This window comes from Nipponia nippon, unplaced genomic scaffold (assembly GCF_047370975.1).
Source record: "Nipponia nippon isolate SJK-2023a ecotype South Korea unplaced genomic scaffold, ASM4737097v1 scaffold_31, whole genome shotgun sequence".
NCBI classification, from domain to species: Eukaryota; Metazoa; Chordata; class Aves; order Pelecaniformes; family Threskiornithidae; genus Nipponia; species Nipponia nippon.
In genome coordinates, this window is record NW_028262349.1 from 1395800 (window position 1) to 1421402 (window position 25603).

At 60.3% G+C, this 25603-nt stretch overlaps 2 protein-coding genes across 5 annotated transcripts; one reads left to right on the top strand and one right to left on the bottom strand.

The window, feature by feature from the left end:
- The first annotated feature begins 831 nt into the window (after positions 1–831).
- DDA1 (DET1 and DDB1 associated 1) lies at positions 832–7266 on the top strand. Its single transcript, XM_087769362.1, has 6 exons — positions 832–1032; positions 1382–1656; positions 3185–3261; positions 3711–3762; positions 4000–4061; positions 5082–7266. The coding sequence occupies exons 2-6, from the start codon at positions 1605–1607 to the stop codon at positions 5190–5192; spliced, it is 354 nt and encodes a 117-aa protein (XP_087625488.1). The 5' UTR covers positions 832–1032; positions 1382–1604; the 3' UTR covers positions 5193–7266.
- Positions 5331–23935, bottom strand: ANO8 (anoctamin 8). 4 transcript variants are annotated; one of them, XM_087769304.1, is made up of 18 exons: positions 23740–23935; positions 20979–21089; positions 20660–20792; positions 20434–20572; positions 19917–20013; positions 19433–19549; positions 19231–19358; positions 18828–18989; positions 18430–18582; positions 18228–18354; positions 18078–18133; positions 17909–17983; positions 16847–17155; positions 16484–16720; positions 16194–16385; positions 15983–16114; positions 15524–15634; positions 5331–15405 (listed from the first exon to the last, which is right to left on the bottom strand). In XM_087769304.1, exons 1-18 carry the CDS (start codon positions 23837–23839, stop codon positions 14728–14730), a joined length of 3057 nt encoding a protein of 1018 aa, XP_087625430.1. In that variant the 5' UTR covers positions 23840–23935; the 3' UTR covers positions 5331–14727. The 4 variants fall into 4 exon arrangements, with proteins under 4 accessions (XP_087625430.1, XP_087625431.1, XP_087625429.1 ...); XM_087769305.1 differs by adding an exon at positions 17505–17648 and having other exon boundaries at positions 16484–17155; XM_087769303.1 differs by having other exon boundaries at positions 16484–17155; positions 18502–18582.
- Between the last annotated feature and the right edge of the window lie 1668 nt (positions 23936–25603).

Consider the following 25603-nt stretch of genomic DNA (forward strand, 5'->3'; position numbering starts at 1 on the left):
TGTTTTTTTGAGTTTGCCTTTCCCCAAAGGAAATGAGGCATCTGCTCAGTTTGGGTGCTGGTTTTTCACTTCCACACAGGACGCTCCGCCAGCTGCGCTGGCTTGGCCGGGGCGCGCTTTCCTTGGTTAAAGAGTGGCAGAAGGCAGGCAGGGGGAACGTTTCCTCCCGTGACATTATACGGGAGGTATGACTCGGTGTGCTTTGTGCGATAGGTGCGTAAACATGGCAGTGACCTACTGGGGCTTATTTATGTGGTGCCCTTGGAGCAGATAAGGATCATTGCGCTTGGAGTATTGTCTAATTCTGAATATCCAGGAATATGACTCCAGGCAATTCTCCCGAGGGGGCCTTTCTGGCGATCTCTGAGATCGTATCAGGAGATAGCCGCTGAAATGTGCGCGTATCCAGCAGGATTATCGTTATCGGAGGGATAGTCCGTGTCACTGGGAAGCAGACTTTTCAGTTGAACTGGTAATGAGTGCTTAATGTGCTGGCTGGAGCCTAGGTTGGAGAAATGGCCGTCTCTCGTCATTTTAGCGTCCCCGTCCTGCTCTAGCTAAGTTCTGGCTGAGCAGGGGGCACTGCTGGTGGGGCTGGAGCTGGTCCACCCGAGCGACTGCTGGCCTGAGAAAAGGCAAGGTGGTGGCCGAGAGCCAGGGACGCTCGTGGCTGTTAGAGCTGAGGTCTCCAGGTGTTGTCTGAGCATCGCGACCTTCCTGCTTGCGAGACTGCACTTAGCTGCTTTATATCCTGCTTCAGTTGTTTGGGGGGGGGGGGCAAAAACCCCACATTCACCATTTAAATTGCATTTTGGTTGATAATTTTAACAGTATTTTTGCAACTCACTGGACATAACTCACTCTGCTGTAAAAGTCCATTAAAAGACAGCGGAATCCCTGGTGAGAGCTGTGATCCTGCTCGCCCAGCCTCTTTCCGGGAAAACGTGGGCTCTGCCAGACCAAATCCCCGGCTGGAAAGTAGGGAACAGTCTAACGTGAGGACCTTGGGGTGAGCTGTAGCTTGTTGAAGAGGTACGTGCAGTTGTGTGCTCCTAGATAAGAGCAGTTATTTTCCATTCTTATGAGTGGTAATAAAACCAAGTAGTTGTCAGGCTTTTGCTGCAATAAAAGAAATCAAGGACGTGTCTGTCTCTCTGGGCTAGGCTGGTGTAGAAGAGCAGGTTACTTTGTCATAAAGAGCCTGCAAATTTAATGCAACGGGAAGGTGAGATGCTTTGAAATGTAAGGGGATATTTTTAAAGATCCTCAATCCTTCCAAACAGAGTAATGTAATTAGTAATTCTTAAATCTGGGCTATGTGGAGAAAACTGTGTCTGGCTGCGCCTTCAGAAGTCGTTAAAGGGTTCCCTGTCCTTTTCAGCCCGGGAGTCCTTGGGTAGCGTACGTGTTCGCTAATCGGTGCCGACTGTGGAAGTCGGTGAGAACAGATGAACGGGGAAATCCATCGGGGCAGGCGTGGGAAGCGGTGAGCTGAGAGCACAACGTGGTCCGAAACCGAGGGCTTCTGTTACAGCAGAGCCGGAAGATCCTGCCTTAACTCCTGAGCTCAGCCGCGGTATGGACGTTACGCAGGCGAGCGAGCGATGGACTCTGTCCTGGAGAATTCGCGACCGAAGGCAGTGAAGGCACAGGGAAGTAGCGTTGGTCTTGTGGGGGTTAAGACGGGCAAGAGAAATTTGAAATTTGCTGTTTGCACCCCAAGTCTGGTATTTTAACAAGATTATTTCTAAAAGCAGGCATCCGGGAAGGGTCGAACGTGGAAACTAGAATGTCAGTAGAGTTCTTTTTAAGAACAGAAGTATGAATAATATTTTCTGGTTTGGCTAATTATAGCTCTTTGTTTTGAATTAAAGATGCAGCGTTAATAAAAATAATGGCTTCTATTGAAATGAAAACAACGTCTTCCGACCTAGCAGTTTTGTAGCAGTAGTGTCCATTTATTTGTTGCTTCTAACACGGAAATTAAATGACTTCTCATCTCCTACTTTAGTGTCCTTTTAAAATTGCTTATAAAGGTGATGTATGTCCCGGAGTAGAATCCTTTAGTGTTCGGTGTAACGGGCTTTGAATCTTTAAGCACGTATCACTGCGATACAGGTAGCTGGTCTAAGGTCGTAGAAGGGACCGTCTCGGGGCCTCTCTCATCTCTGCTTATCGCACAGGTACATCTTACATTTATGACCCATTTTCTCTTTACTTTAAAGATATTGCTGGGCATCTTCCTTCATCTCTGCTGTGAGCAGAGAGGCTCCAACACACTTTTAAGCTCGGTTTTCTCCCGAGCCCGTCATGTTCTCCTCCCGCCCTCCTTTTTCACTTCGGAGAAGGAAATTCCTGTTTCATGCTGCTACGGCTTAATTAAACTGGGAGGGCTCTGCAGGGTTCCCGTGGCTGTTTAGCAAATAGCTTTGCTGGCCTGCGTGATCAAAGTTTTGTTGTGAGTGGTGATCTAACCACTTCCATCAAAACTTGGGATTTTTTTTTTTTTTTGATGTACCAATAGCCTTGACGTGCGTAGGGATGTGATCCTTCAAAAAAAAGAAAAAGTTGGGCCAGGCTGATAAGTGCGCGATAAGGGTTGGGCTTTTGAGGCCGCGTAGGCTTTCGTTGCTCTGTGGAAGCAGCCTTGGTCTGTGGCAAGGAATGTTAACTGGGAAAGTGAAAGAGCAACTGGTTTGATATGGTGTAATTTTCAAGGACTCGGACATCAGCGTAGCTGTGGCAGTTTCTCGGGTGATGTCGTTATTTGTGCTGGTAAGTCACTGTGAGTTCTGGTCTGCGGCGTCAGTGGGGTTTGTATCTGTGTGGTGCAAATCTTCCTTCTGTCAGAGCTCACCCAGCTGGACACACGCCTCTCTGTAATCACCTGTATGCCAGAAGGTTAGCAGCTTTCCAATCGAATAACTGAACTTTGGGGATATAACGAGCCACATGCAGAAGCTGGGGGTTGGCTTACTTTCCAAAAACAGTTTTGGGTGGGGTTTGGTATCCAAGAACCATCTCGCTCGCTGGGACCTGGCAGCACCCTTCAATTCCTGCAGTTGTTTGTCTTAATGACCTGAGCGACTCCTTCAAGAATCAGCACAAAGCAAACAGCACCCAGAATATCACTCTTCCGTTCCTCACCTACTTCTTTGTTTGTATTCTGTGTCTTTTTAGGCAGATTTTTTGAAAGGATTACCGGTCTACAACAAAAGCAACTTCAGCAGATTCCACGCGGATTCTGTATGTAAAGCATCAGTAAGTATTGCCACATCCCGGTGCTTTGGGGAAGGTTTTGCGCTGCTCAAAGGATGCTAGAGTGAAATAAACTTGACAGGAGTATTTTGTTTCTTAAAAAAAACATGTATGGTCGCAGTTCAGGAGTTGAGATTGGCAAGGAAAACTTCCTGCCTGCTTTGGTGAGGAATGTGTCGTCACATCAGCCAAACCACATCTGTGCTGCTTTCTTTATATATCTGTTCTTTAGCAGTAGTCTTATGCACTGAAAAACACATGAAAAACGGACCTTCTTCTTTATATGTGTGTTTTAAAAAGCTGTAGCTGCACAGTGTCCCGTAACAGGGCAGAATATCACAGTGCATCTGTAGCCTGTCTTAGTGAGGGCCTTTTGGTTGGTTTAGCTGTAGTTGGGTTAAAAATCACCTTTTTACTGTCTCTGTTCTGTAACTGTTGTAATTCTTCTACAGAATAGAAGACCATCGGTATACCTTCCCACGAGAGAATATCCATCTGAACAAAGTAAGTCTGCCCCGCTAAATTTGTGTTTTTTAGTAACTTTATTCTGTTCTAATGTTAAAAATCTGGCATGCACATAATGTCCCTTATTTTAAACTTCAGATCAAGTGATATTCTCGAACTGTCCTTTTATTAAAAAGGACTGTGCTTAGTATGTGAAGTAATGTGGTGATGACTGCACCGCTTTCCAAGTCATCTTTAAAATGACCTCGGTATGTTTCTCTCTCTTTTTCTTGGCAGTCATAGTAACAGAAAAGACAAATATACTTTTGCGTTATTTACATCAGCAGTGGGACAAAAAGGTATGGTTGTGTTTTCTTAATATCAACGTTTTGCCTTCATTTGCTGACTTGGGCTAATTGAGCTGAATATTGATCACAATCCACATATGGAAGATTAATTCAAAGAAAGTGTGAACTGCACTTCAGCAAAAGATAGTGTAAGGAGGCTCTGGCTCTGCACAACGCTACTTTTAAAAAAAGAAAAAACAAACAACTTTTTCTTCCCTTTCAATTTAAGGGACATTAACTCAGAGTTTAGTCGAGAACTTGGGAGACGGCAGTTACATCTCCCGCTTACTGTGGTTTTCCTTTGTCCCCTTGGCAAATTGGTCTCCCTGTGCCTCAGCGTCTACTTTACAGCTAGGGTAAAGCTGCTCTTACCTCCCGGCACCGTTAGGAGAAGACGGATGAGATTGTGCAGGACGTGAATGCACTAATGAGGCTGTGTGAGTACCTCGGGTACAAGATCTGAGCTCTCGTATGAGGAACACACAACCTGGTATGCTCTAGCTAGCGTTTGAGACTAGGAGGCTGGGCTACCTGGGTTGGGAGTACTCCGAACAAGGCGATGACTTAAGAGCGAGATGTCAAAGCAGCGAGTGTAATCACGGGCAGAGCAGAGGTTGCGGAAGAACGTGGAAAGAGGCAAAATTAGAAGGAACCTTGAAGCTGAAAAGAAAGGAGTTGTGTGTGACAGGAGGCTTTGGGCGATTTTGATAAGTTCAGGGACTGACTCAGAGCAGTGGGAAAGGGGATCTTACTCATGTTTATGCAGTCTTTGCGATCTATAAATAAAGGGTGCTGAGATCAATGATTGGTGTTTTAGTCCCGCCCTCTAATTTGAAGAACAATCTAGAAGGAGCACCTTTCGGCTTTGGGCAAAATCCTCTTTGGTGCTTGTTCCAGTGTGTCAGTTAGCTCATCGCAGCACTATATTCCACCCGAAAACCTTTACAAACAAGAATTTGTTCTACCGACACTAGCTCCCGGCAGAATCTAAGGCTTTGGAGAGTTTCACTGTGGCTTTCTCTGTCCCAACAGAATGCAGCAAAGAAGAGAGATCAAGAGCAAGTGGAAATAGAAGGTGAGAATTCGGCGCCACCACGGAAAATCGCTCGGACAGACAGCCAGGATATGAACGAGGACACTTAAACTCTTGGCTTTCTCCTCTACTACTTTGCAGGCGCTTCCTGTTTTGTCTCAAAGTGTGTAAATTTTGCCCCTTGCCCCCATCTCTCACCCCTCCACTATGCAGCCCAAACCACTTCTGACTTCATAGGAGCCAATGTATTTATTTTTTTTTCTCTCTCCATTTTTTATTTATGCCGTAAAACTTACGGAGCAGTGGTGGAACAATTCAGTACATGGTGTAGTATAACCTTAGTTCCTCCTTTCTAAAAATACACACTGTCACTTTCAAAGGTTTTGTTGAATCTGTTACCTAATCAACCAGATCCAGCTACGGGAGCCTGGGTGGGAGACGTGGGTTGTTGCAGAACCCTTCAGCGGCGTAGGCTTCCCGATTCATCTGCCCGTTGACACATTGCAAGTGGTTAACTCTTCTTTGGATGCGCCCAGTCCAGCCGTAAGTGCGGGGCTTCGCTATTTTTCACAAATGTTCTGAAACTGGCACCGCACTAGAAAAAATCATGGGTGTCGTTTAGGGTTATGTCGATCTTAGCAAACTCGTTGTCAATTTGATATATCAGTTGTATTCTTTTGGTCTGGTCTGTAAGGGCCACGGTCGTTTGGCAGCGTACGTTATCTCATGCATCAGTGGTCCTGGAGAATTCAAGTGAAAGGTGTGTTGCTTTTGTTGCTCTTAAATTCTAACCGTCTCTTGGTCTCGAACGGACTGGAATGTGCGACTTCTCCGTTGGAATAAAAGGATACTCTTATCCTATTCCGAGTATTTGATCAACAGTGTATTTAAGCACCAGCTGACGGAATGGAGTTGAGTAGGCACCCTGCAGGCAGCGCTTGGCTGGATAAGCCTGGGAGCACCTCGGCAGCTAGATCTAGTTCTCTGCCTCGACTGCCGGCTCCGAATAATGGTACGTTGTATTTTCCTGCGATATCGGCATGTCCGGAATGGAGTCCAGGACTTGGAGTTGATCAAAATGTGAGCTTCCATGGTCTCTGATGAAGACCAATCTCTTTTGGACTGTGACATTTCAGTGCCTGTTGCCTGTAACCCTTCACTGACTCTTCAGTAGGAGCCAAAATGGAGACCCGTAAGTCGTCTAGGTGGATTCAGAGGTTCGGAGACTGGAAGGAGATGAGCACCATCACCTGAAGGGGACAGGAAAGGTGTAGCTTAGTAATGATGTCTTGTCTGCTTTAACGTAAGAAGCTGACTTCACACTGTGTTAGTTTAAATTGTCGCATTTATAGCTGTGTTTTTTCCTTGTTCACAAATCCTAAACACCAATTCAAGAAATTGCACGAACGTTTTTCTAGAGATCCTGGATGAGCCTCGTTCCGAGCGGCTGCAGTGGCCCCGAGCTTTGAGGGTTTCTGCTGCCCCCTTCTCCACGGCGTCCCTGTCCGACCGGGGGACGCCCCCTGTTCAGGTTTGGGGGCGAAGGGAACACGAAGGGAGATAAACTGTTGCTGACGACCGTAAGTTGGAAGGCAGAACCTTAGGAAGAGCAGGGCACAGCTCGAGTTGCATTTTTAAATGTACGTTAGGCACCAAGTTTCTGATGCAGTGAGTGAATTTAACTTAACACTGAGTAGTTTAGAACTTTGTATCTGCCTCAAAAAAAAAGTTACCTTTTTGCTATGGCAGTAACCTCCAAATTACTGGAATGTCGTTGAAAATGCCAACTGTGTTGGTGAAGATAAAGCATACTTGGGTTTCCGTGTGATTTACTGGCGATCGCAAGAGTTACGCTGTCAAAAAGCGATTTTGTGCGAAGTGGAAGACGTTGACTGAAGGTGCCGTGGTAGCGTCCGGCCTCGCGGGGATTGTCTGAAGCTGAAAGTGAAGAATCTTTTGAAGAGCTGCGAGATACCAAAAGGGGAGACGAACGTGCAGCTGGTGGTAAAGTGTGACCAATTTGTGTGTTTAGCAAAGCTTGAGAGCTGCAGCCTTGCAGTAATGTTTGTACAGTGCTTTAAAGTTGTAAAATGCTGTATAATTCTTGATGGATATGGCAAGGTTTGAGCTTTGCTGACTTCTCTGCTAGCAGAGTGATGTACTATTAAAGAGAGTTGGCAGTTCCTTCCTGTTGTAAACCCCCGTCTTTGTTCCCTCTGTGTCTTTTAAAAACGATCTTGTTGGTTATGAGACCCTTGGAAACATTTCAGCTATTTTTAGGAGGTTAAAGAAAGTTGCCTTTTTAAAGTAGTTCTGAAGTGATGGAGGAAGGAGTCTTCCAAGGGACGTGACTTGAAGTGTCAAACTGGTTGTGGTTTGTTTGGTTTTTTTTTTTTTGCCTTGGCGGCTGCATACGAGCAGCACGGATTTCTGATCCCCACCGTGAGTCTTTCTGCATCCCGTCCCGTCTGAAGCGAAGCTCCCTTCCTCCCGCCTTCCTTCTCCAGCTCCCTTTCCGTGCCGCTGTGGCTCGAGAGCGCTGTCCTCCACCTGTCGCACTCTGATCCTGTATCCCCGTCTGTTTAACACATGGTAAGTGTATGGGGCTTGAATGTTGCGTGGAAGATCTGATTTGCCTAACTGTGACTTCCTGGTGCCTTAGTGCATTGAAAACAACAAAAACATGCTGAAAACAGACAAACGCCGGGGTTTTGCTGACCGCGCTGTTTGTATAACACCTAGCTCCTCTGACTTCCAGCTCTCTTGCTACGAAGCAACTGAGATTTAGTGACCCTCAGGGGTTTTTTGTATATGTCTGCGTAGGGGTATTTTTATTGTTTCCTTTACCGATGTATAGTAGAGGTTTGGGTTTTTTAATGAAAACTTGAGATACTTGTCAGAGATGAGAATTTTGGGTTTTCTTTAGTTGAATAGTGCATCTTTTCTCACGAGTCAAAGCAGCAGAAACGTGCCTCTCGGTCTCGGGGGGCGATGAGCCCGTCCAGGAGCGGCCCCTCTCCACAGACTGCCCTGTTCGCAGGCGTCTGTCCCGTCTTAAACGGCGCCAGAGCTCGTGCCCGATGCGAGCAGTTAGATGTATGCTGGGTCAGTTTAGAATATTAAAAAGCTAGGCACTGCCTTTTTCTAACATAAAAATTCACTAGTGACCGATGCGCAGGGAAACTACGGTTTTGTTTAGGTTAATTCTTGAGAGCGTATGATCGTTTCTTTTTTTAGGGGAGAACTGGTAACAAAAAGTACTAACTCACGGACGAGCGAGAGATGGGGAGATGTTGGAAGGACAGACTTCAACGCGTTCTGTCCTCCGCTGTGAGTTCACGGGTAACCGTGAGCAGCAAACCCGCATTGGTTTGCGTTGATGGTTGACTCCTGGAGTTTGCGGGGTCAGGTGGTGACGTCGGCGTGCGTTCGGTCAGGTAACGCTGGCACGTTCAGCTTTCAAGGTACGTCCCGTTTCTGTCCTTGGAAGTTTTTCGAGAGCCCGACGAACGATGCCCTGAGCAGCCCGCTGTGTTCGGTATCGCCCGTGCTTCCAGCAGGAGGCTGGAGGCGGCCTCCCGGGGTCCCTTCCAGCCGATGAACACGGGCGAGTGCAAAACGCAGCAGAACTTGGCTGCAAGGTTTGCTTTTGTGCGAGGCTGCCAAGCTGTGGAGGACTGATAGCAAAGCTCGTGGGGTTTGCAAGCACGCGCACAAGTTTTTTTGACGAGCCCTGAACTGGCGTTGTGCTACAAAGAGCAGCGAGCAGCAGGATGGAGATGGGGACTGGGAGGGGAGGAAGGGAGCTGCTGGGCTCCGCGTCTGCCTGAGCCCGCGACTCGGCTCGGGCCGCGGCTGCCGTGGGTTTAAACTCTTCGCCACAGGAGTATTTAAGGCGGGCAGAAGTTTTTCAGATACCTTTCACTAAGCGGATGCATTTAGATGCGTTTCACTGTAAGAGGGCAGGCTTTTAGAATAATTTTGATATGTTAGATGTGATTTAAAAAAAAAGACTTGTTTTCTTAGCCTTGGCAAGACGTGAAGCCCCAGCAGCGTACAGGGTTGGATGTTTGGGATGCGCGTCCCGGTGACTTGGGAACTGGTTGCTGAGCCGGGTTGTGATGAATCCAAAGGCCACGCTCAACCCGAAGGCTGTTTTCTGTCACGCTGGTAAACGTGCCGAGCTGTTGGTGAACGCCACGTGCGCGCAGGTGTCCGGGGTTGTGCCGACGGCTCTGTGCGGGGAAGGCCGTGAAGCTGGCTTCGGAGGAGGAGCGGCTGGGAAATGGGTTTCCGTCCCTCTCCGGTGCCTGCCTGGTGCAGCAGTTCGGCGGTCGGTGGTTGGGCTGTTTCCTGCGAGGCAAATTTTGAGCGTGCTGGACATCAATCTTAACATTTTCACTCCGTACGAGGTACTCGTAACGGGTGTCACGTCAAAGCTTTCTTTTTTGGTGAGCTCCTTGACACTGGCCTTGAGGGCAAAGGCTAAGCAGGAGTCTTGGATTTTTAGCTATCAGCTATGTTACCACTTACCGTTTCCTGGCTTGTTTGTATACCGCTAGCTTCAGTTCTTGTTTTTAAGATTTTTTAAAAGACCCGCCTATCTATAACAGGAAAACGGATTTGTTTTCCTGGATTCCTGACACCAGCCTTGCAGCCGAGGAACTGTGCGACACACTGACCGTGGCCAGAGTGGTTCCGGCTGAGCTCTCTCCGTGTCAGGTTTTGTCTTACATTTTTTGCCGTGTAACAGAGTGGGAAATCCTTTTCTTTAAAGAAGAGAGGGTTGCATTTACCGGGGAGCAGCTGAGGGTATTTTTGGGAGCCGTGCAGAGGATGTGCTGGCCGCTGGGCCCAGAGGGGGGTATGGCATCACGGCTTCGGGTAAGCGCAGACTGACCTTCACGCCGTGCTGGCTGCGCTTTTGGGTTTCTCCGCTGCCGGTTCCCAACGTCTGTGCCCTGACAGTGGAGAGTGCAGCCCCGGGGTCTGGGCTAACAGCTGATCTGGGGCGTTTGCCGCCAGTTATCACCCGAAAAGGCTGAGTCAGCAGGCTACCCAGGTGGACTGGCTGTGCCAGCTGACGGCTTGCTTACAAGTGGTTGTGTCCAGCTGACGCTCAATGACTTGCTGTCACAGCATCGGCTTGCAGAGCTCGTCCTGAAACGCGTGCGCTGGCAGCTGGGTTATATTTTATATAAAAGATGTGTGTCATCTTGAGAGTTTAATGTCAGGGAGGAGAGAGGACTTCTGGAACCTCATCTTTTTTTAACCTCTGGGAAGGAAACGCCTTCTCGGTATTGAAAAGGCTGAACCTGGCCTGCGGGAAGAACATCTTTAACTGAAACAAGGGAATGAAATGCCAGCTTTCAAATTCTCTCTAACACTGAGATTCTGTTTTTAAAGGCAAAACTTTCCTAGTGCATCCCCAAACACGAAGAACTGAGGCTCCCTACGTGTGTGATATTAAAACTGGGTTGTTCTAGGAATTAAAAGTCTTATTGGCGGTCTTAATGCTTTTTGAGGAGTCTGGGTGGCTTTATCCTTTGCGGTAGCCTTCCAAGTTTTGCTGATGTGAACCTCAAAGTGCGTACTCCGCTGGCGAGGTCAGAGGGCAGCACTGTTACAACCTCACCCCATCTCGAATGAGGGTTTTTTTGCATGGGAAGCAGCCGTGAACGCTGCGGACGAGGTTTTCCACAGGTCCTCAACCAACGCCTCGGCAGCGTTGGGAGGCGAGAGGCGGCCCCGCTCCTCGGCTCGCCAGCACTGTAGGAAAGCGAAGCTGCCCTGCAGCCGCCTTCTGCACGACGGGGATGGTGATTTGTGCTCTTTCTGCTCTAACTTTGCTTTTAATTTCCTCGCCTTCGTGACCGAAGCAAACTTCATTTGGCTAGCGACCAGCAGTAACGTTTCACTTTGCCTCGTTGCTACCAGCTCCGTGAACGGAGGCTCCAGGACGGCTCGTACCTGTGGGCTCTTCCGTGAATCGCGGCGCCGTCATCCCTGGGACACCGATGTTCAACACGCACAGGGCTTTATTTTTTTTGCGAGACGCGGTATTGGACGGTCTAATAGGTGAAATACTCTGCCCTGCTTGGATAAGCAGCGTGCGTGTGCGAGCGTGGAAAGGGCGAGGGGCTGGGGAGCGTGGCGGCAGCGGGGCGAGCTGGTGGAGAGCAGCGCTGCCTGGGCGCTTCGTCCCGCGACGGCGGCTCGCGGGGCGATGAATCGCTGTCAGAAACGGTGTGAAATCCGACGGGACGCTCAGCGCTGACGTCTGGGCTACAGTCGTGCTGATTTCCAAACGCATTAATTTCTTATTCATCAGCGTGCCGTTATCGGGCTTTATTGGGCATTCGCAGTTAAACCTCCCCGTCCTTGGCCAGCCGCACATCGCGCTCAGCGTCTGCGGGCGGCTCGGAGCTTTCCGTCGTCCGCAACCGCTCCGTTCAGCACCCGCGACCCCGGGCTGGTTTTTGCAATGCAGCGTCGAGCTTGTGAGTCTCTGTTACTTCCAACCTGTCTTTGCAACTTGAATTTTCCTCTTTTTTTTTTTTTTTTTGCAAAAATATTGTCCTGTGGGGCTGGGGGAAGGTGGGTTTTCCCGAAAGCTGCATGTTGGCGAAGGGCTGCCCTCGTGGAGTGACTGTAAATACACCGGTAGTCGAATGTTACGGCCATTGGATTTTTTGCATTTATTTTTAAACTATTCCATGTTTGATACTGTGTATAATAAATTTGCAGAATTTAGAGGATTATACCTTTCTTTGTTCTTCCTCTACCTGCCGATAGGCGCGAGAGCTGCGGCGTGGCTGCCGGAGGGCGCTCGGCATCGCACCACGCCGGCGGGGCTGGTCCTGGTGTCGCCGCCTCGGAGCTTTGCCCTGCGCCGGAGGGCGGTGAGGGGTGGCGGCGTCCCTAACGTCCCCGGCCGCCTGCCCCGGGGACGGCAGACCCGGGATTTGTCCCCTGAGCAGATGTGGGCAATAATTTAGCCCATGCCTCAGGCTTGTTGAAATATATTTTTATTGCATTTCTGCAGGTTTTACAAAAATATGACAAAATAAATTAAAAAGAAATAAATAACCCCCTTCATTTCAATTTCCAAAGAAATAAAGCACAGCAAGGGAAAAAGAAAAATACCAAACCAACCAAATTCTTCCCTCCTTTGGACAGTAACTGCCCGGAAGAGCGAGCAACCGGGCAGGCGGCCGCTTGTAGAAATATTTTGTGTAGAGAAATGTTTAAAAACGCCCCCGACTGCGGGGTCCTGGCAGCGGCGGGCCCCTGCCCTCTCCTCGGGCAAGGAGGCGATGGTACCAGGTTACTCTCAGGAGGGAAACGGGATAAACGAAACTCCCTGTAAGCCCAGCGCGCGTTCAGCAGCAGCGGCGGCGGCGATGAGAGCTGGCCCCGGCCAGCCAAACCCAAGCAGAGAAACAAAATGAAACGGCGAAAGGGAGAGCGCCCTGCGCCTCTGCCTGCAGCCCTGCCCGATCTCAGGGTGCAGGCGGGCACGGGGTGAGCCCCGGGACCAGGCGGCAGGGTGCCAAGCGGAGGCAGGGGTGGGTGGCTGGGGTTACCCGCTGCCCCCAGCCGGGCCGAGGTCTTCGCTCCTGCCATCATTTAACGCGCCGCAGCTCCGGCACACGGCCGCGGTGCGGCCAGTCTCGCTGGGTTTCCGAGGGCCCGTGTGCCCCAGTTTCCCAGTGCTCCCTTTTCCCTGGCCCTCGCCCCAGAAATCTCTCCCGCATCCTCCGCTCCTGGCGCCCAGGAGAGGCCGTGGCTGGTGTGGGAGGGCGAGGGGGGACCAGTGGCCCCCGGGGAGGGCTGTGCCCGACCTCCGTGGCTGCCTGCAGGCAGCCGGCCCTGGCCCTGTGCTCCCGGTGACGGCCAAGCTCAGGGCTGTCCCCAGCTGACGCGGGGGTCTTGTCCCCGAGGTGGGGGGACGGGGCCCTTGGCGCCGGGGAGCAGCTCCCTGCCTGCGCTGGGCCAGCGGCAGCACCTCGCCTCCCGCGCTGGCGGCACAGGTGAGCGGAGCAGCAGGTAAAGCCTTGATCTGCCCTTATTGCTGTATAAAATGGCTTGATTCAAAGACCAGAACAGAATGACGTGATGTGTGGAAAGAGGCAGGAGGGGGGAAAAAACAACCTGACGTTTTCTACAGCCCAGGCCTTGGGGAGAAAGGGGTGCACGGACCCCGCCTGACCGCCCGGGCCCGCAGCAGGCACAGTGATGGGGCGGGCGCCCGGGCGTCCCCCCGGCTCCCGGCAGCCCCCCGCCTCTCCCCTGCTTGCTTTGGAAACGGTTGGTGGCTGGTGGGCAGGGAGCAGAGCTGGTGGCGAGGGGCAGGAGGGAGCCAGCAGGGCTGGATGGCCCCAGCCGGGTCACCCATGGGTGCCGCCTTGGGGTGCCACCGCCCCGTCCTGGCCCCGAAAGCGAAGCAGCACCGAGCAGAGCCGCTGAAAAGCGAGGAGCAGCAGCATCGCAGCCCCTTCCCTGCGCAGCTGGAGCGAGGACGGGGGCTGGTAAAGGACTAAGACTAGACCCAGCGACGGCAAAACCTTTGCCCCGGCAGAAGCGAAGCTGCTCCCACCCCCCCACCCCGCCCTTGCGGAGAGCCCGGGCTCCAGCGCGACCTCCGTGTGCGAGTGCCTTATTGCGAAATAATTCCATGAAATTAGAAAGCGGAGAGGGGAAGGGACCGTCCCGGCTCACGTTGCAGTCGCTGGGGCCAACCGCGGCACCGGTGCCAGCTCTTGCCTCTGCCGCCTCGAGCCGTCAGGCGAAGAAGGGGAGAGAGTCGCTTTGCGTTGGGTTTTGTTTCGGTTTTAGTGCAAGAAATGCTGCCCATGCATGGGAATCCAGGTGGCTGGCGCTCGCCGCTCACCCCCCTCCCTCCCGGTCGTCCGGGCTTCGGGCAGGAAAACGTCTCGGTGCTGGGAAGGAATCCACGCGGAGGCTGCCGGGAGCGGGACGGAGCTGGGCACGGCGCGGGTGCTGGCGGGACCCCGGGCGATGGCTGTACGGCAGGGGCTGTAGGCACGGATGAATCGGGCTCCTCTCGCCGCCACTCCCGCGAGCGCCGTGGTCTCGTCCCTCCACGATTGGAGATGCGGTGCCCAGCCCGGCGGGCTGGTCCTGGTGGATCTGGCAGCACCGCCTTCCGCTGTGTCTCCTCGGGCTGGACCGCAGCATCTCCTCGGGGCGGTGGGTGCGGAGGCGGTGGCCGGGACCCCCGGCTCATGGCACAGAGCCGGACCGGGGCATCTCCTGCTCGTGAGCCTGCGGAGCGGCGCAGGACGGAAAGCTGTCGGGATGCTCCATCCGAGGCCGTGGCCAGACCCTGCTGCTGCTCGCACCGGTGGCGCTTTGCTCGGGTGTCCTTGGTGCAGGATGCAGCCGGAGCTGGAGCTGGGGCGGCAGCAGGTCCCAGCGGAGGGGCTGGAGGGACGCGAGGGGACGCGGCAGAGGGGGACGGTGCAGAGCGAGGGGCCAGCGCCGGCACCCGGCGGGCTCAGCCCGGCCCTGCGCGCCCCGTGGCAGGGGAGGCGAGAGGAGGCGAGAGGGTGACCATGTCCGCGGCTGCCTGGAGAAGGGAGCGGGCAGCCCCGCTCGCTCCCGCTCCCCCAAAAGGTCTGGTTAGAGTTTATAGCCCCCGCTCTCCTCCTCCGCCCGGCTCTCCGGCTCCTCTCGGCCCCCCTCCTCCGGCACCCCGTTGAGATGGGACTTGCTGGGGACCGGCCGCTCGCCTGTGTCTGCCGAGGGGCCAGGCCGGGGCTGGGGGGAGGCGGTGGCCGCGGCGCCATTGCCCCCGGCCCCTTCGGACTTGCCGAAGTTGAAGAGCTTGCTGGGATTGAATGGCTTGGTGGGCGACTGGACCTTCTCGGTCCCTGTGTCCCGCTTAGTCTCGGGGGATTTCAGGAACTTGAAGCTGAGGAAGCCAGGGAGTTTGTTCTCGCTGCCGGTGGGGGACTGGGGGGACCTGGCGGTGGCCGTGCTGCTGGCCCCGGCCCCCCCAGAGAGGAACTTGCCCTGCAAAGGGATGATCTGCTTCAGCTTCATCACGTTGTTGGTGGCCAGGAGGGAGCTGGGTCGCTTGGGCTTGTCAGAGCCGTGCGAGGAACCCCCGGAGCCCTTCCCTTTGCTCTGGCTCTTCTCGTGGGCCGGGTCCTGCCCGGCGGCCTCGGGCTTGGCCTCGTCGCGGCTGGACTCGCGCTCCTTGCGGGCCTGGTACTCGGCGTGCCGCTGCCGCTCCTCCTCCTCCCGCTTGCGTCGCTGCTGCTGCTGGAAGTGGTGCTGCGCCTGCCGCTCGTGCTTCTGTCAATGGGGAGCACGTCAGCCCCGGGGACGCCCCGGGGAGCCCACCAGCCCCGGGGACGGGGCGGCCTGGGTCCGTGCTCGGCCCCAAGGAGGGTCCCATCCTGGCATCGCCTACCTTGAAGGCCTCGCGGCGCTGGTACTCCAGCTTGGCCATCTCCTCGGCCACCCAGGCGGGGATGTCGGGGATGGCCACTTGGATGATGTACTTGAGGAACAGGGCGAAGTGCTGCGGGGGGAACACGGGTCCAGCTGAGCATCCCTGGCCCCGTGGGCACCGCTGTCCCCTCCCGAAACGCAGCCCGCAATGGATGGGGGGCCGGAGAGACCCTACAATAACAGCCTGGGGGATTCTGGGCCCTGGCGCGTGGCCTGGCAGCACCCGCTGCCTGCAGGGAGCTGCCGGGGGTTGCAGCAGAGGGTTTCGGGCTGGGACCCCATCCCTGGAGGGGAAGGTCTGCGGGAGCCCTTGGCTGGCTGAGCCAAGACAACGCCTTGTCATGCACCGGGAGACCCTACAATAACAGATGGCCATGAAGCGGGCGGCGGGCGCAAGCCCTGGGCACAAGCACTGTACCTCCAGCACCACCACGGAGATGATGGCTCCCTCGGGGCTGAGCCAGGGGAAGAGGCGCTGGAGCTGCCCGCACTGGGCGATCAGGTAGCAGTTGACCACGATGGCCAGGATGCCCATGGCCTCCATCACCTTCTGCAAGAGCGATGGTGCCGGGGATGAGCCCCCCGGCCAGCCGGGACCCCCGCCAGGCCCCCGGTGCCCCCCAGCCCACCTGCCACTGCCCGATGCTCTCGACCCGCTGGCCGAAGGGACGCTGGAGCCCCGTGCACAGCTTGAAGGCGTCGCTCCGGATCTCGATGACGTTGTTCACCAGGGCGCACATGGCGGCCAGGGGGAAGGCGGAGGAGAAGAGCACCACGTAGCCGAACTGGATGAACATCTCCTGGTAGTCCTGGAAGGTGTCCTGGGGAGGAAGAGGAGGAGGAAGAGCATGTTGCAGTGGGGCTGGGCGGGGGGTACGCCGCACCCCACCAGCCCCGTGCCCCTCTCGGGGCCGCTCACCTCGTACTTCTTCATGCAGCTCTCCACCTCCGCCTGCGTCAGCTGCGTGGAGTAGTCCTCCTCCGGCGGGTCGATCCACGATGCCCGGTTGCGCCTCCGCCCTTCCTCCTCACCCTCCTCCTCCTCCCGGCTCTCAGCCGCCCGCCTCCTCCGGCCGGCCCGCGGGACCACCGCCGGCTCCGCCGCCTTGACCGGGCTGCAGGGGGGACCTTCGGCCTCCTCCTCATCCTCGCACAGCTCGAAGACGGACGCGGGGTCCATGCCCTTCTCCACCATGGTGGGGCTGCCCTCCTCGAGGAAGCTCTCGTCCTCGGGGCCGCCGGGCTCCCCGCCGCGCCGCTCCGCCTTCTCGATGAAGCTCACCTTCTTCAGCTTCAACCCGCAATCCAGGGCGCTCTCCTCCTCCGAGTCCGACTCACGCCGTTCTTCCTCCTCCTCCTCTTCCTCCGGCACCCCACAGCCCCCGTTCAGACACTTCTTCTCCCCTCTCGACCCCTCGGGGGGGGCCGGGGGGCGGCGGCGGGGGGCGAGCAGGCAGAGGACGGCGTGGGCGAGCTGGCGGAGGCTGCGGAGGCTGAGGTCCCCCCGGCGCAGCCGGCGGTACAGGTGGGGCTGCGACACCTCCCTGACGTTCTGCAGGAACTGGCGGGTGATGAGCAGCGTGGCCAGCATCTGCGCAGGGACACGGGGCGCACGCTGTCACCCGGGGAGGGGGGACAGCACCCGGGGGGGGTGGGTGTGTGTGTGTCCCTGCGTCCCCATCGCCTGCCCCCGCGGGGTCCCTGCTCCTCCCTGCGGCCGTGCTGGCGGAGCGGGACACCCAAGCCTGGTGTCCCCCCACCTCCTGTGACCCCCCCGTCGGTGACAAGTGATGGGATGGGACCTCAGTGGCGCTGGGGTCGCGTGTGCCGCCGCCAGCCGGAGCAGAGCCAGGGCTGGGGACGCCTGGCTCCCTCCTGGGGACAGCGGGGGCCCCAGGGTGGGGTGCGAGGGGATGCCCGCCCCCCCTCCCCGCTCCTACTTTGGATACTCCCAGTCTCCAGCAAAAGCCCAGGAGGCCCTTAAAGAAGATGAGAGAGAGGTGGAGGTGGAGGAGGATGAAGGGAAGGAGAGCCTCTTTGAGCTGACGCACGAGGCTTTGGGAGAGAGAGAAGATGAGCAGGAGCTGTGGAAGGGACAGAAGAACAGACAGACAGACAGACAGAGAGAGATCGTGAGCAGGAGCAGGAGCTGGGGACCCGGCGCAGGCTCCGGCCGGGAGAGCAGCAGCCAGGGACCGTGGCGGGGGCGTGCGGGGACACCGGCCCCCCGGGAGGGCGCAGGGGGTGATGGCGGCAGGGGTGGATTGAGGACATCCGTCTGTCCGTCCGGGCGACACCGGGGGGGCTCAGGCCACCCCCGCCGCCCCCGGGCACGGCCCCTTACCTCCTTCAGCCGCTCCATGTCTTTGAGGTAGAAACCGATGTAGAAAAGACTCAGGTATGAATTTACAAAATGAAACTGCGGGAGAGGGGGGGGTGAGCGCGGGGTGGCCGCGGGGCCCCCCCGTCCCCCCGTGCCCCCGTCCCCCCCGCGGCTGCCGGCCCCCTCTCACCAGGACGATTTTGATGATGAGGTGTTTCTCGTAGGCACTCTGCAGGCGGTAGTTCTCTGCAAAGCAGAGGAGGGGGCTTCAGGTTGGGGCTCGGGGGGGTCCCAGCACCCAGCCCTGCCAGGAGCACCCCCGGGTGCCGCCCCCACGCACCCATGTCGTTCAACCAGTATGCGATCTTCTTGTAAACCTCGTCGCAGGCGGAGACGATGACGGCCAGGACGATTTTGGGGAGGAAACGGATGATCCGGGGCAGCTCCTGGATGCTCAGCACGAACTCCTGCAGGGACGGGGATGGGGACGGGGTCAGCGCAGAGGGCGCTGGCAGCCCGGCGCGGGCAGGATGAGGACCCACCTGGAGCTGGAAGCAGCCCAGCATGAGGAGGAAGACAAAGAAGAGGCAGGAGAGGCAGACGGGGAGGCTGACCAGGCACTGGAAGAGCAGGCGCTTCCACGGCGGGTAGTAAAACTCCTCCGCGCTGGTCACGGGGCTGATTCTCTTAATGCCCTGACGGGGAGGGGGGCGGCAGCGTGTGACCCTCCCCACGGTGGGGGGCCCCACGGGATCCCTCCGTGGCCCCAGCACGGGTGGGACCCGGCGCAGACCCCCTCGGGGTGCAGGGGTGGGGGGCGTCACAAAGGTGCCGGTTCTCCACACCGAGCCCGGGTGGCTGGTCGGGGTCGGGGGGAGCTCAGCCGGACCCCAGCCCCGGGGACCCCCCAGGCATGGGAACCCCCTCACCCAGGGCTCACCCTGAACTGGGGCCGGGGCTCCTCGATGGACTCGGCCGGGGTGTCCAGTGTCCCCCACTTGTAGGCAAACTCGGCCCCACGGCGCTTCCACTCCTCGAGGAAGAGGGTGGCCCAGATGACGTTGAAGATGGCGAAGACCACGCAGCAGATGTCCTGGCTGGTCTGCGGGACCGATGGCACCGACTGCACTGGGGACGGTCCCTTCGCATCCCCGACTCCCTCCCGCAGCCCTGGGGACCCGCACGGTGCTGCCCCAGCCCCACCACTGTGGGCCTGGGAGCCTCCCAGCTCATAGCAATCACAGCATTAAACATCGTAGGGAAAGCCCGGAGCAAGGAGGGATGGAAACCCCCCCCATGGCCCCCAAACGTGGGGATTTACCCCATTTCCCAACCGCTCTCACCTGGTCGCTCTCGGTGAAGGTGTAGAGGATGGAGCCGAAGACGGCAGGGTACACCATGGCCGAGGTGTAGAAGCCCAGCCAGGCGAAGTACATGGCGATTTTCACCCCGAAGTAGTCGCAGATCTCATCTGCGGGGGCCGAGGGGGGCGTGAGCGGGGCTGGGACCCCCAGACCCCCCCGTGCCACCCCCTCGACACCGTACCGAGCGGCTGGGCCTCGCAGATCGCCTGCACCCAGGACTTCATGAGCCGCTTGAGGATCCTCTGCTCGTGCAGCGGGAAGACCTGCTGGATGACGCCGCGGGCCGCCAGCTCCGGGACTGCGCCGCGGGGCACGGGGTGAGGGACGGGCTGCGGGGACGCTGCCAGCCCACCCCGGCCCCCCCACGCCTGTCCCCAGACGGCCCTGGCACGGTGGGGTTTGGGACAGGGACAACAGAGAGGATGGGTTTGGGGTGACCATGGCACATCGGGGCTCTGTCCCCAACCCCAGGACGGCACAGCCACCATGCACCCACCACCCCGTCTGACACACGGCCCCGGGGATGGGCACACGGGGTGACAGGAGGACCCTCGCTGGGCTTGTGTCCTGCGGGGCCACCACAGCACGGCTCGGGCGCAGGCTGGGCAGAGGGAGCGGGGCAGAGGGGTGCCGTGCCGCGCGGTGCCGCGCCGTGCCGTACTCACTGATGGGCTGCCCCTCGAGGAAGTGGATGTTGTGCAGCGACTCGCCCTGCTTGGCGCGCAGGTTCTCCAGCCAGTACCTGATGATGTTTTGCCGTTCCTGCGGCACCGCAGCAGGGTTGAGCCCCGGGCGATGGTGCCACTGCCTGGCCCCCGGCCCCTCTCCTGCCACAGCCGCGTCCCCAGCCCTTGGCCCTGTCCTGTCCCCTCCCCGGAGCCGCCTTGTCCCCAGCTTGGGGGATGGCTGGCTCAGTCCCCAGCTGGGCTGGGGCTCCCTGATCCCCTTTTTTGCCTGGGGAGGGGGAGAGGACCTGCCCCCCTGCCCCATGTCCCTGCATCCCGTCCCTGCATCCCCATGTGCCTGCATGCCTAAACCCCTGCCCTGCATCCCCGCATCCCTGCCCTGCACCCCTGCCCTGAATCCATGTATCCCTGCATCCCCACATCCCTGCCCTGCACTCCTGCCCTGCATCCCTGCCCCGCATCCCCGCCCCACGTCCCGCATCCCTCCGCGTCCCACCTGAGACGTGAAGAAGTAAAGCTCATTCTCGATGTTCTCGTAGATGTAATCCTCCTCGCAGGAGAAGCTCCGCATGCCTCCACCGAATTCGGCTTTCACCGGCTTTCGCAGCCCAATCTCATCGGCCCCACGCAGCAAACTGCAGGCAGAGGGGACATGGCTGGGGACACGGCTGGGGACACAGTGGGGGACGCGGCAGGGGCTGGAGACATGGCTGGGACCCTACCTCTCGTAGGTGGCGGTGACAAAAAAGGCGTAGACGCGGGTGTGCTTGTGGTGCCGGACCTGGACGATGAGCTCCGGGATGCCGAGGCGGATGTGGTTCAGGAGCCAGAGCAGCGTGTGGTCGTCGGTGGTGTCTGGACGGCACCGGTCAGCACCACGGCAGAGACCAGGGCGTCCGCGTCTCCCAGCACAGCCCACCCCGGTCCCCATCCCTCCCCACGTCCCCCGTCCCCGTGGCAGCTCCACGCCGCCATCCCGGTGCTCCACACCGGCACCGTCAGTCCCGGCCCCTGCCCCAGGCACCCCGGGCATCTCCCTACCCGGGAAGGTCATGAGCACGTCGCAGTTCTCAGTGGGCACCGTCTTCATCCAAGCCTTGTGGGACATGATGTAGCGCCCGGCCTGGAGCAGCCGCTTCCCGAAGAGCTTATCTGCCGGAGGAAGGGAGGGAAGGAGGGATGGAGGGAGGGAGAAAGGGGCCTCCCCCCCCCGCGGCGCCGCGAACCAGACCCCGAAGTGCCGACGACTCAGCTGCCAGCGCATGGGATGGGTGCAGGGACCCCCAGCACGTCCCTGGCGGTGGCTGTCCCAGCAGTGGCCATGGCAGCAGGTCATGGCCCCGCTCGTGGTGACGCTGGCCCCGGCTCAGGTTTCTCCTCCGGCAGCTCAGGGTGCCCAAAAAGGCCCCGACAGCTGCCGGGGAGGGGCTGGCAGCGGGTCCTGGCACCCCTGGGGTGCCGGCTGCTGCGGGGTGCCCCGCGGTGCCCCCCTGCAGCCCCCCCCCCGCTCACCTCTGCCCACAGCCCCTCGGTGGGGCCGGGATCCGGCAGGGCCGCGGCTCCGGGAGATGGGAAACCGCAGGAAAAATGGGGGGAGCGAAAAAGCAGCCGGTCTCCATGGAAACCCGGGGAGGCCCCGTGCCGCCGCAGCGAGGTGGGATGGGGACGGTCCCCAGCGTCCCCTCGTCACCCCCTGACGGGGGCTGGCGCAGGGACATGGCCCTCGTCCTGCTGCGGGGTGCCCACGCCGTGGGGACGTGCCATCCCTGTGCCCAGCGTCCCCATCGCGCCTCTCAGGGCGGACGGGGACCGGGCGCATCCCAAAATGCTGCCCGGAGCGGGCAGGAAGGGCAGGATGAGGCTCCCCAAAGGTGCTGGGGTGGGTCCCCACCGTGGGACCCCGTTTCTCCCTGCCCCACACCTGCAGCACGCCCAGCCACCTCCGTGCCTCAGTTTCCCCTCCTAAGCCAGGGTGGCAGAGCCAGGACGGGGCGGGCAGGCCGATGCCTGGGGACGTCACGGCCTCTCCGGCTGCCCCAGGGCTGGGAAGGTCCCCGGGCTCCGGAAACGCTGCTCACCCCGGGACCTGCCGGCCCCGAAAAACAGGAAACGCCAAACCTGCTCCGGCAGCTCATCCCGGGGGATGCACCCCGGCTCCCGGCACCTCCTGGGCTGGGGGAGCAGAGCAGGACCCCCCCCCCCGCCAACCAGCCAGGCTGAGACCTGACAAACTCATCGCCTGAGCCGCCGCCGGGAAGGGGCCGCGGCGCCGGGCTCTGAAAGGCCGCCCTGTCCTGGCACCGTGGGTGAAAGCCGGAGACGGCGCCAGGCTGCCAGCCAGCCGCCCCCGGAGCGGGCCTGATCCTGCACCCCGGGGCACGTCCCGCATCTCAGGCCCAGCGCTGCCGGGGTGCTGGGGTGGGCACACAGAGCTGGCGGCGGTGGCTCAGCCGCGCTCGCTGCCGGGCAGCTCGCTGACGCCGGCAGGCTGAGCTCACCCACCCTGAATTATTTACACCCTGCCGGGAGCGGTGTCACCCAGGCGGCAGCGCTGGCAGCGGCGCAGGGGCCCAGCCGGCGGGCATGGCCGGGCAGCGGCGCAGGCACTGGCAAAGCCTGCACACGCGTGTGTGCCGGCGTGCAAACCGGGGTGATGCCGGGGGTGGTGGGCGCCCACCCCGAGGCCTCGGCTCCAGGTGCAGGAGGGTTTTTCCTGCCCAAGGTCAAGGGAAAAGACGTGGCCGAGCCGCAGAGGGGTCCCCAGCGCCGCTCCTGCCCCCCCAGCCTGGCTGGGCACGGGGGGCCGGATCCTGCCTTTGCCCCACGCCGGCCACGCGGTGCTTGTCGCCCCGCTGCCAGCGAGAGCGGCCCCCGGCCCCCTCCGGCCCCCAGTGCCGTCACCAAACTGGCACGCGGAGTCCGCCGGCGGCGTGCGGGGATGGAGCCCCACAGCATCCCAGCCCACGCCTGAGACCTGCGTCCCTGCTCGTCCCCGCGGCCACCCGCTCCCCCGGCACGCCGGGGCCGTGCCGCTCACCTTGGCTCTCCGGGATAAGGTCACGGGAGCTGCAGTGTGCCGGGGACCGGCACGTCACTGCCCCGCCGCCGAGCGGAGCCCGTGGCCGCCGGGGAAGGAGGCATTTGGGGGAGCGGCGATGCCGCCTGCCACGGGCAGCCGTGTCCCGGGGGAACACAAAGTGGGTCACCCTCCCGCAGGCAGGAGTCCCGCTCGACGGGCAGCAGGCCCTGCCTGCACTGCCTTGCCCTGGGGACCCCAACCCGCCCCGGCCGTGGCCGTGGGGACGTTACCTGGTCCCGGGGCCACGCGGGGGGGACCCCAACCCCAGCCTGGGGACCCCAACCCAAAGCCCCTGTCCTGCACCCGCTGCCCAGCTCTGCCCCGGGGGACATGGAGCCGGTCTGGGGGGGACACGGGCCTGTCCTGGGGGGCAAACGGGCCTTCCCGGGGGGCTGCGGGGCCCAGAGGTGACGGGGGCGTGGGCACGGTGCCGGGGAGGTCACTGGTGTGGCCGTGGGGACACAGACCTGTGCGTGGACCCCATCCCGGGGGGGCACGGACCAGTGCCGGGGGGGGGGGACACAGCCCCGATCCCCGGGGGACCACAGCCCCGCCCGGGGACACAGGGACCCCCCCGCCGCCGCCGGGGAGCCGCATCCCGGCCGAGCCCCGCCGCCATCCGCATCGGAGCCGCAGGGAGCGGCCCCCCCCCCGCCGCCGCCGCCCGCAGCCCCGACCCGACCCCGGCGGCGGGGGCCGCTCCCCGCCCGGTTGCCACCTTACCCAGGACACCGGTCGGGGCCACCGGTTCCGTTCTCTCCTCGCCAGCCGGGGCCCGCCGGGGCCGGTCGCCGTCCTGAGCTGCAACCGGCGGCTCGGGCATGGTGCGGGGCTCGGCGGCGGCTCGGCGGCGGGGGCCGGTGCATGGGGGCTCCGGGCTCGGGGCCGGTGCCGCCGGTGCCGCCCCAGCCGCCGCCGGTGCCGCCGCCGCCGCCGGGCGGGAGGAGGGACAAAGGCGGCGGAGCGGAGCGCCGAGCTCCCGGCCCCTTTAATTGTCTGGTTGGCCGCCGTCTCCCCAGCGCCGGTAGCACCGGCCACGCGTGTCCGGCCGCGCCCCGTGGGGTGGTCCCGGGGGGGCGGCAGCTCCCCCCCCGCCCGGGGAGGGGGCACGGAGCATCCCGGGTGCCGGCCCTGCCCCCGGCCCCCCCCCCGTGTCCCCCCGTGTCCCCCCCGCGCCACCCCGCCCCGTCACGGCGCCCGGCCCCGCGGGGGGGGGGGGGGGGTAACCCGACCGGGGCTCCCTCCCTGACCTTTCGGGAGCCCTCCTCTGCCCCCCGCCCCACCGCCCGGCCACCTTCACTGGGGGGGGGGGACACCCCACGCAGCCCCCCCCCCCCCCGGGCCAGGGGGGCCCGGGGCCCGGCCGGGGCCCCTGCGAGCCCCCCGGCAGCGTGGGCATTGGGGTGGGGGGCACCCCTGGGCCAGGGCCCGCTCGCCCCCCCCGCCGCTCCGCGCACGCCCGTGGCTATTTTGGGGCAGGGGCTGGGTGCCAGCGCTGATGAAGGGTGCCACAAGGAGCCGTCCCCCCCCCCCGGCAGCTCGCTTGGGCAGCTGGAGGGGGGGACAGGCTGGCGCGCGGCCCGGGCCGGGCCTGGCCACTGGCCCCATCCTGGGCCCGGTCCAGCCGCCTGGCAGGGAGGGGACGGCTGAGCCGCTGGGAGCTGGGGGGCCGGGGGGGGACACAAGGAAAAGCTTCTGCACCCCAAGGTGGGGAGGGGGGGTCCGGGCTGGCCTGGCCACCTGGGGTGCGCCCCGGGGCCTCGCGAGGCTCTGCGTGTGGGGTGCCTGCACCCCAGGACCCCGACCCCCCCGGGAGACCCCCCCGGCCCCGCGGCCCACGCTCTCTGCTGCAGCTCCTCCCCTGGGTTACCGGCGCTGGCCCGGGGGGGGCCGGGGGGTTTGGGGGTGTCCGCAGGGATTTAGCACAGGAGGTGACATTGCCGGGTCTCCAGCATCCCCGGGATTCCAGCATCCCTGCCTGCATCCCTGCCTGCATCCCTGCCAGCATCCTGGCCAGCATCCCGGCCATGCCGCTGCGCGCTCCTCCCTGCTCCAGCGCCTTTGTCTGCATGGCCGCCCCCCCCGCCCCCCCGCCACCGCTGCGGCCCGCAGCCCCCCAAGCCCCCAGCCCCCCCCCCCCGCTGCACACTGAGCCGAGAATTTGGGGGCCATGAGGGGAGACCCCCCAGAGCAGGGGGGACCCCATCGTCCTGGCTGCCTGCACCCCAACCCCTGTGCACCGGTTGGTTTGGCCCCCCCAAAGCCTCGGGCCCTGAGCAGGAGGGGGTGGGATGGGGACAGGGATGGGGACAGGGATGGGGTCCCCCCCGGGATGGGTCCCCCCCCGGGATGGGGAGCGGGTACCGCGCTGTGATGCTGCTTGGGGAAAATTTCTATGGTTGACGGAGCAGCGGGGCCGCGGGCGGGGGCGGCGTGCGGGACCCCCCACCCCCGGGTCAGCCCCGGCCCCCGCTGCAGGGGTGGGACCCCGGGCCGCGGCGGGGGGTCCCCGTGGAAGAGCAGCTGGGTGCGGAGCCAGGGCTCAGCCGCCTCGGGGCCTGGGGGTGCCCAGCGCAGGGACCCCCCG

Bases quoted from the DNA above. Each gene is read 5' to 3' on its own strand.
- DDA1 (XM_087769362.1), top strand. From the start codon at position 1,605: ATGGACTCTGTCCTGGAGAATTCGCGACCGAAGGCAGTGAAGGCACAG. The intron at 1,657-3,184 runs GTAGCGTTGGTC...CTTTTTAGGCAG, and splicing joins GGCAGTGAAGGCACAGGGAA to ATTTTTTGAAAGGATTACCG. The intron at 3,262-3,710 runs GTAAGTATTGCC...ATTCTTCTACAG, and splicing joins ATTCTGTATGTAAAGCATCA to AATAGAAGACCATCGGTATA.
- ANO8 (XM_087769305.1), bottom strand. From the start codon at position 23,839: ATGCCCGAGCCGCCGGTTGCAGCTCAGGACGGCGACCGGCCCCGGCGG. The intron at 15,635-15,982 runs GTACAGTGCTTG...TTCCCCCCGCAG, and splicing joins TCTCCGTGGTGGTGCTGGAG to CACTTCGCCCTGTTCCTCAA. The intron at 15,406-15,523 runs GTAGGCGATGCC...CCCCATTGACAG, and splicing joins AGCGCCGCGAGGCCTTCAAG to AAGCACGAGCGGCAGGCGCA.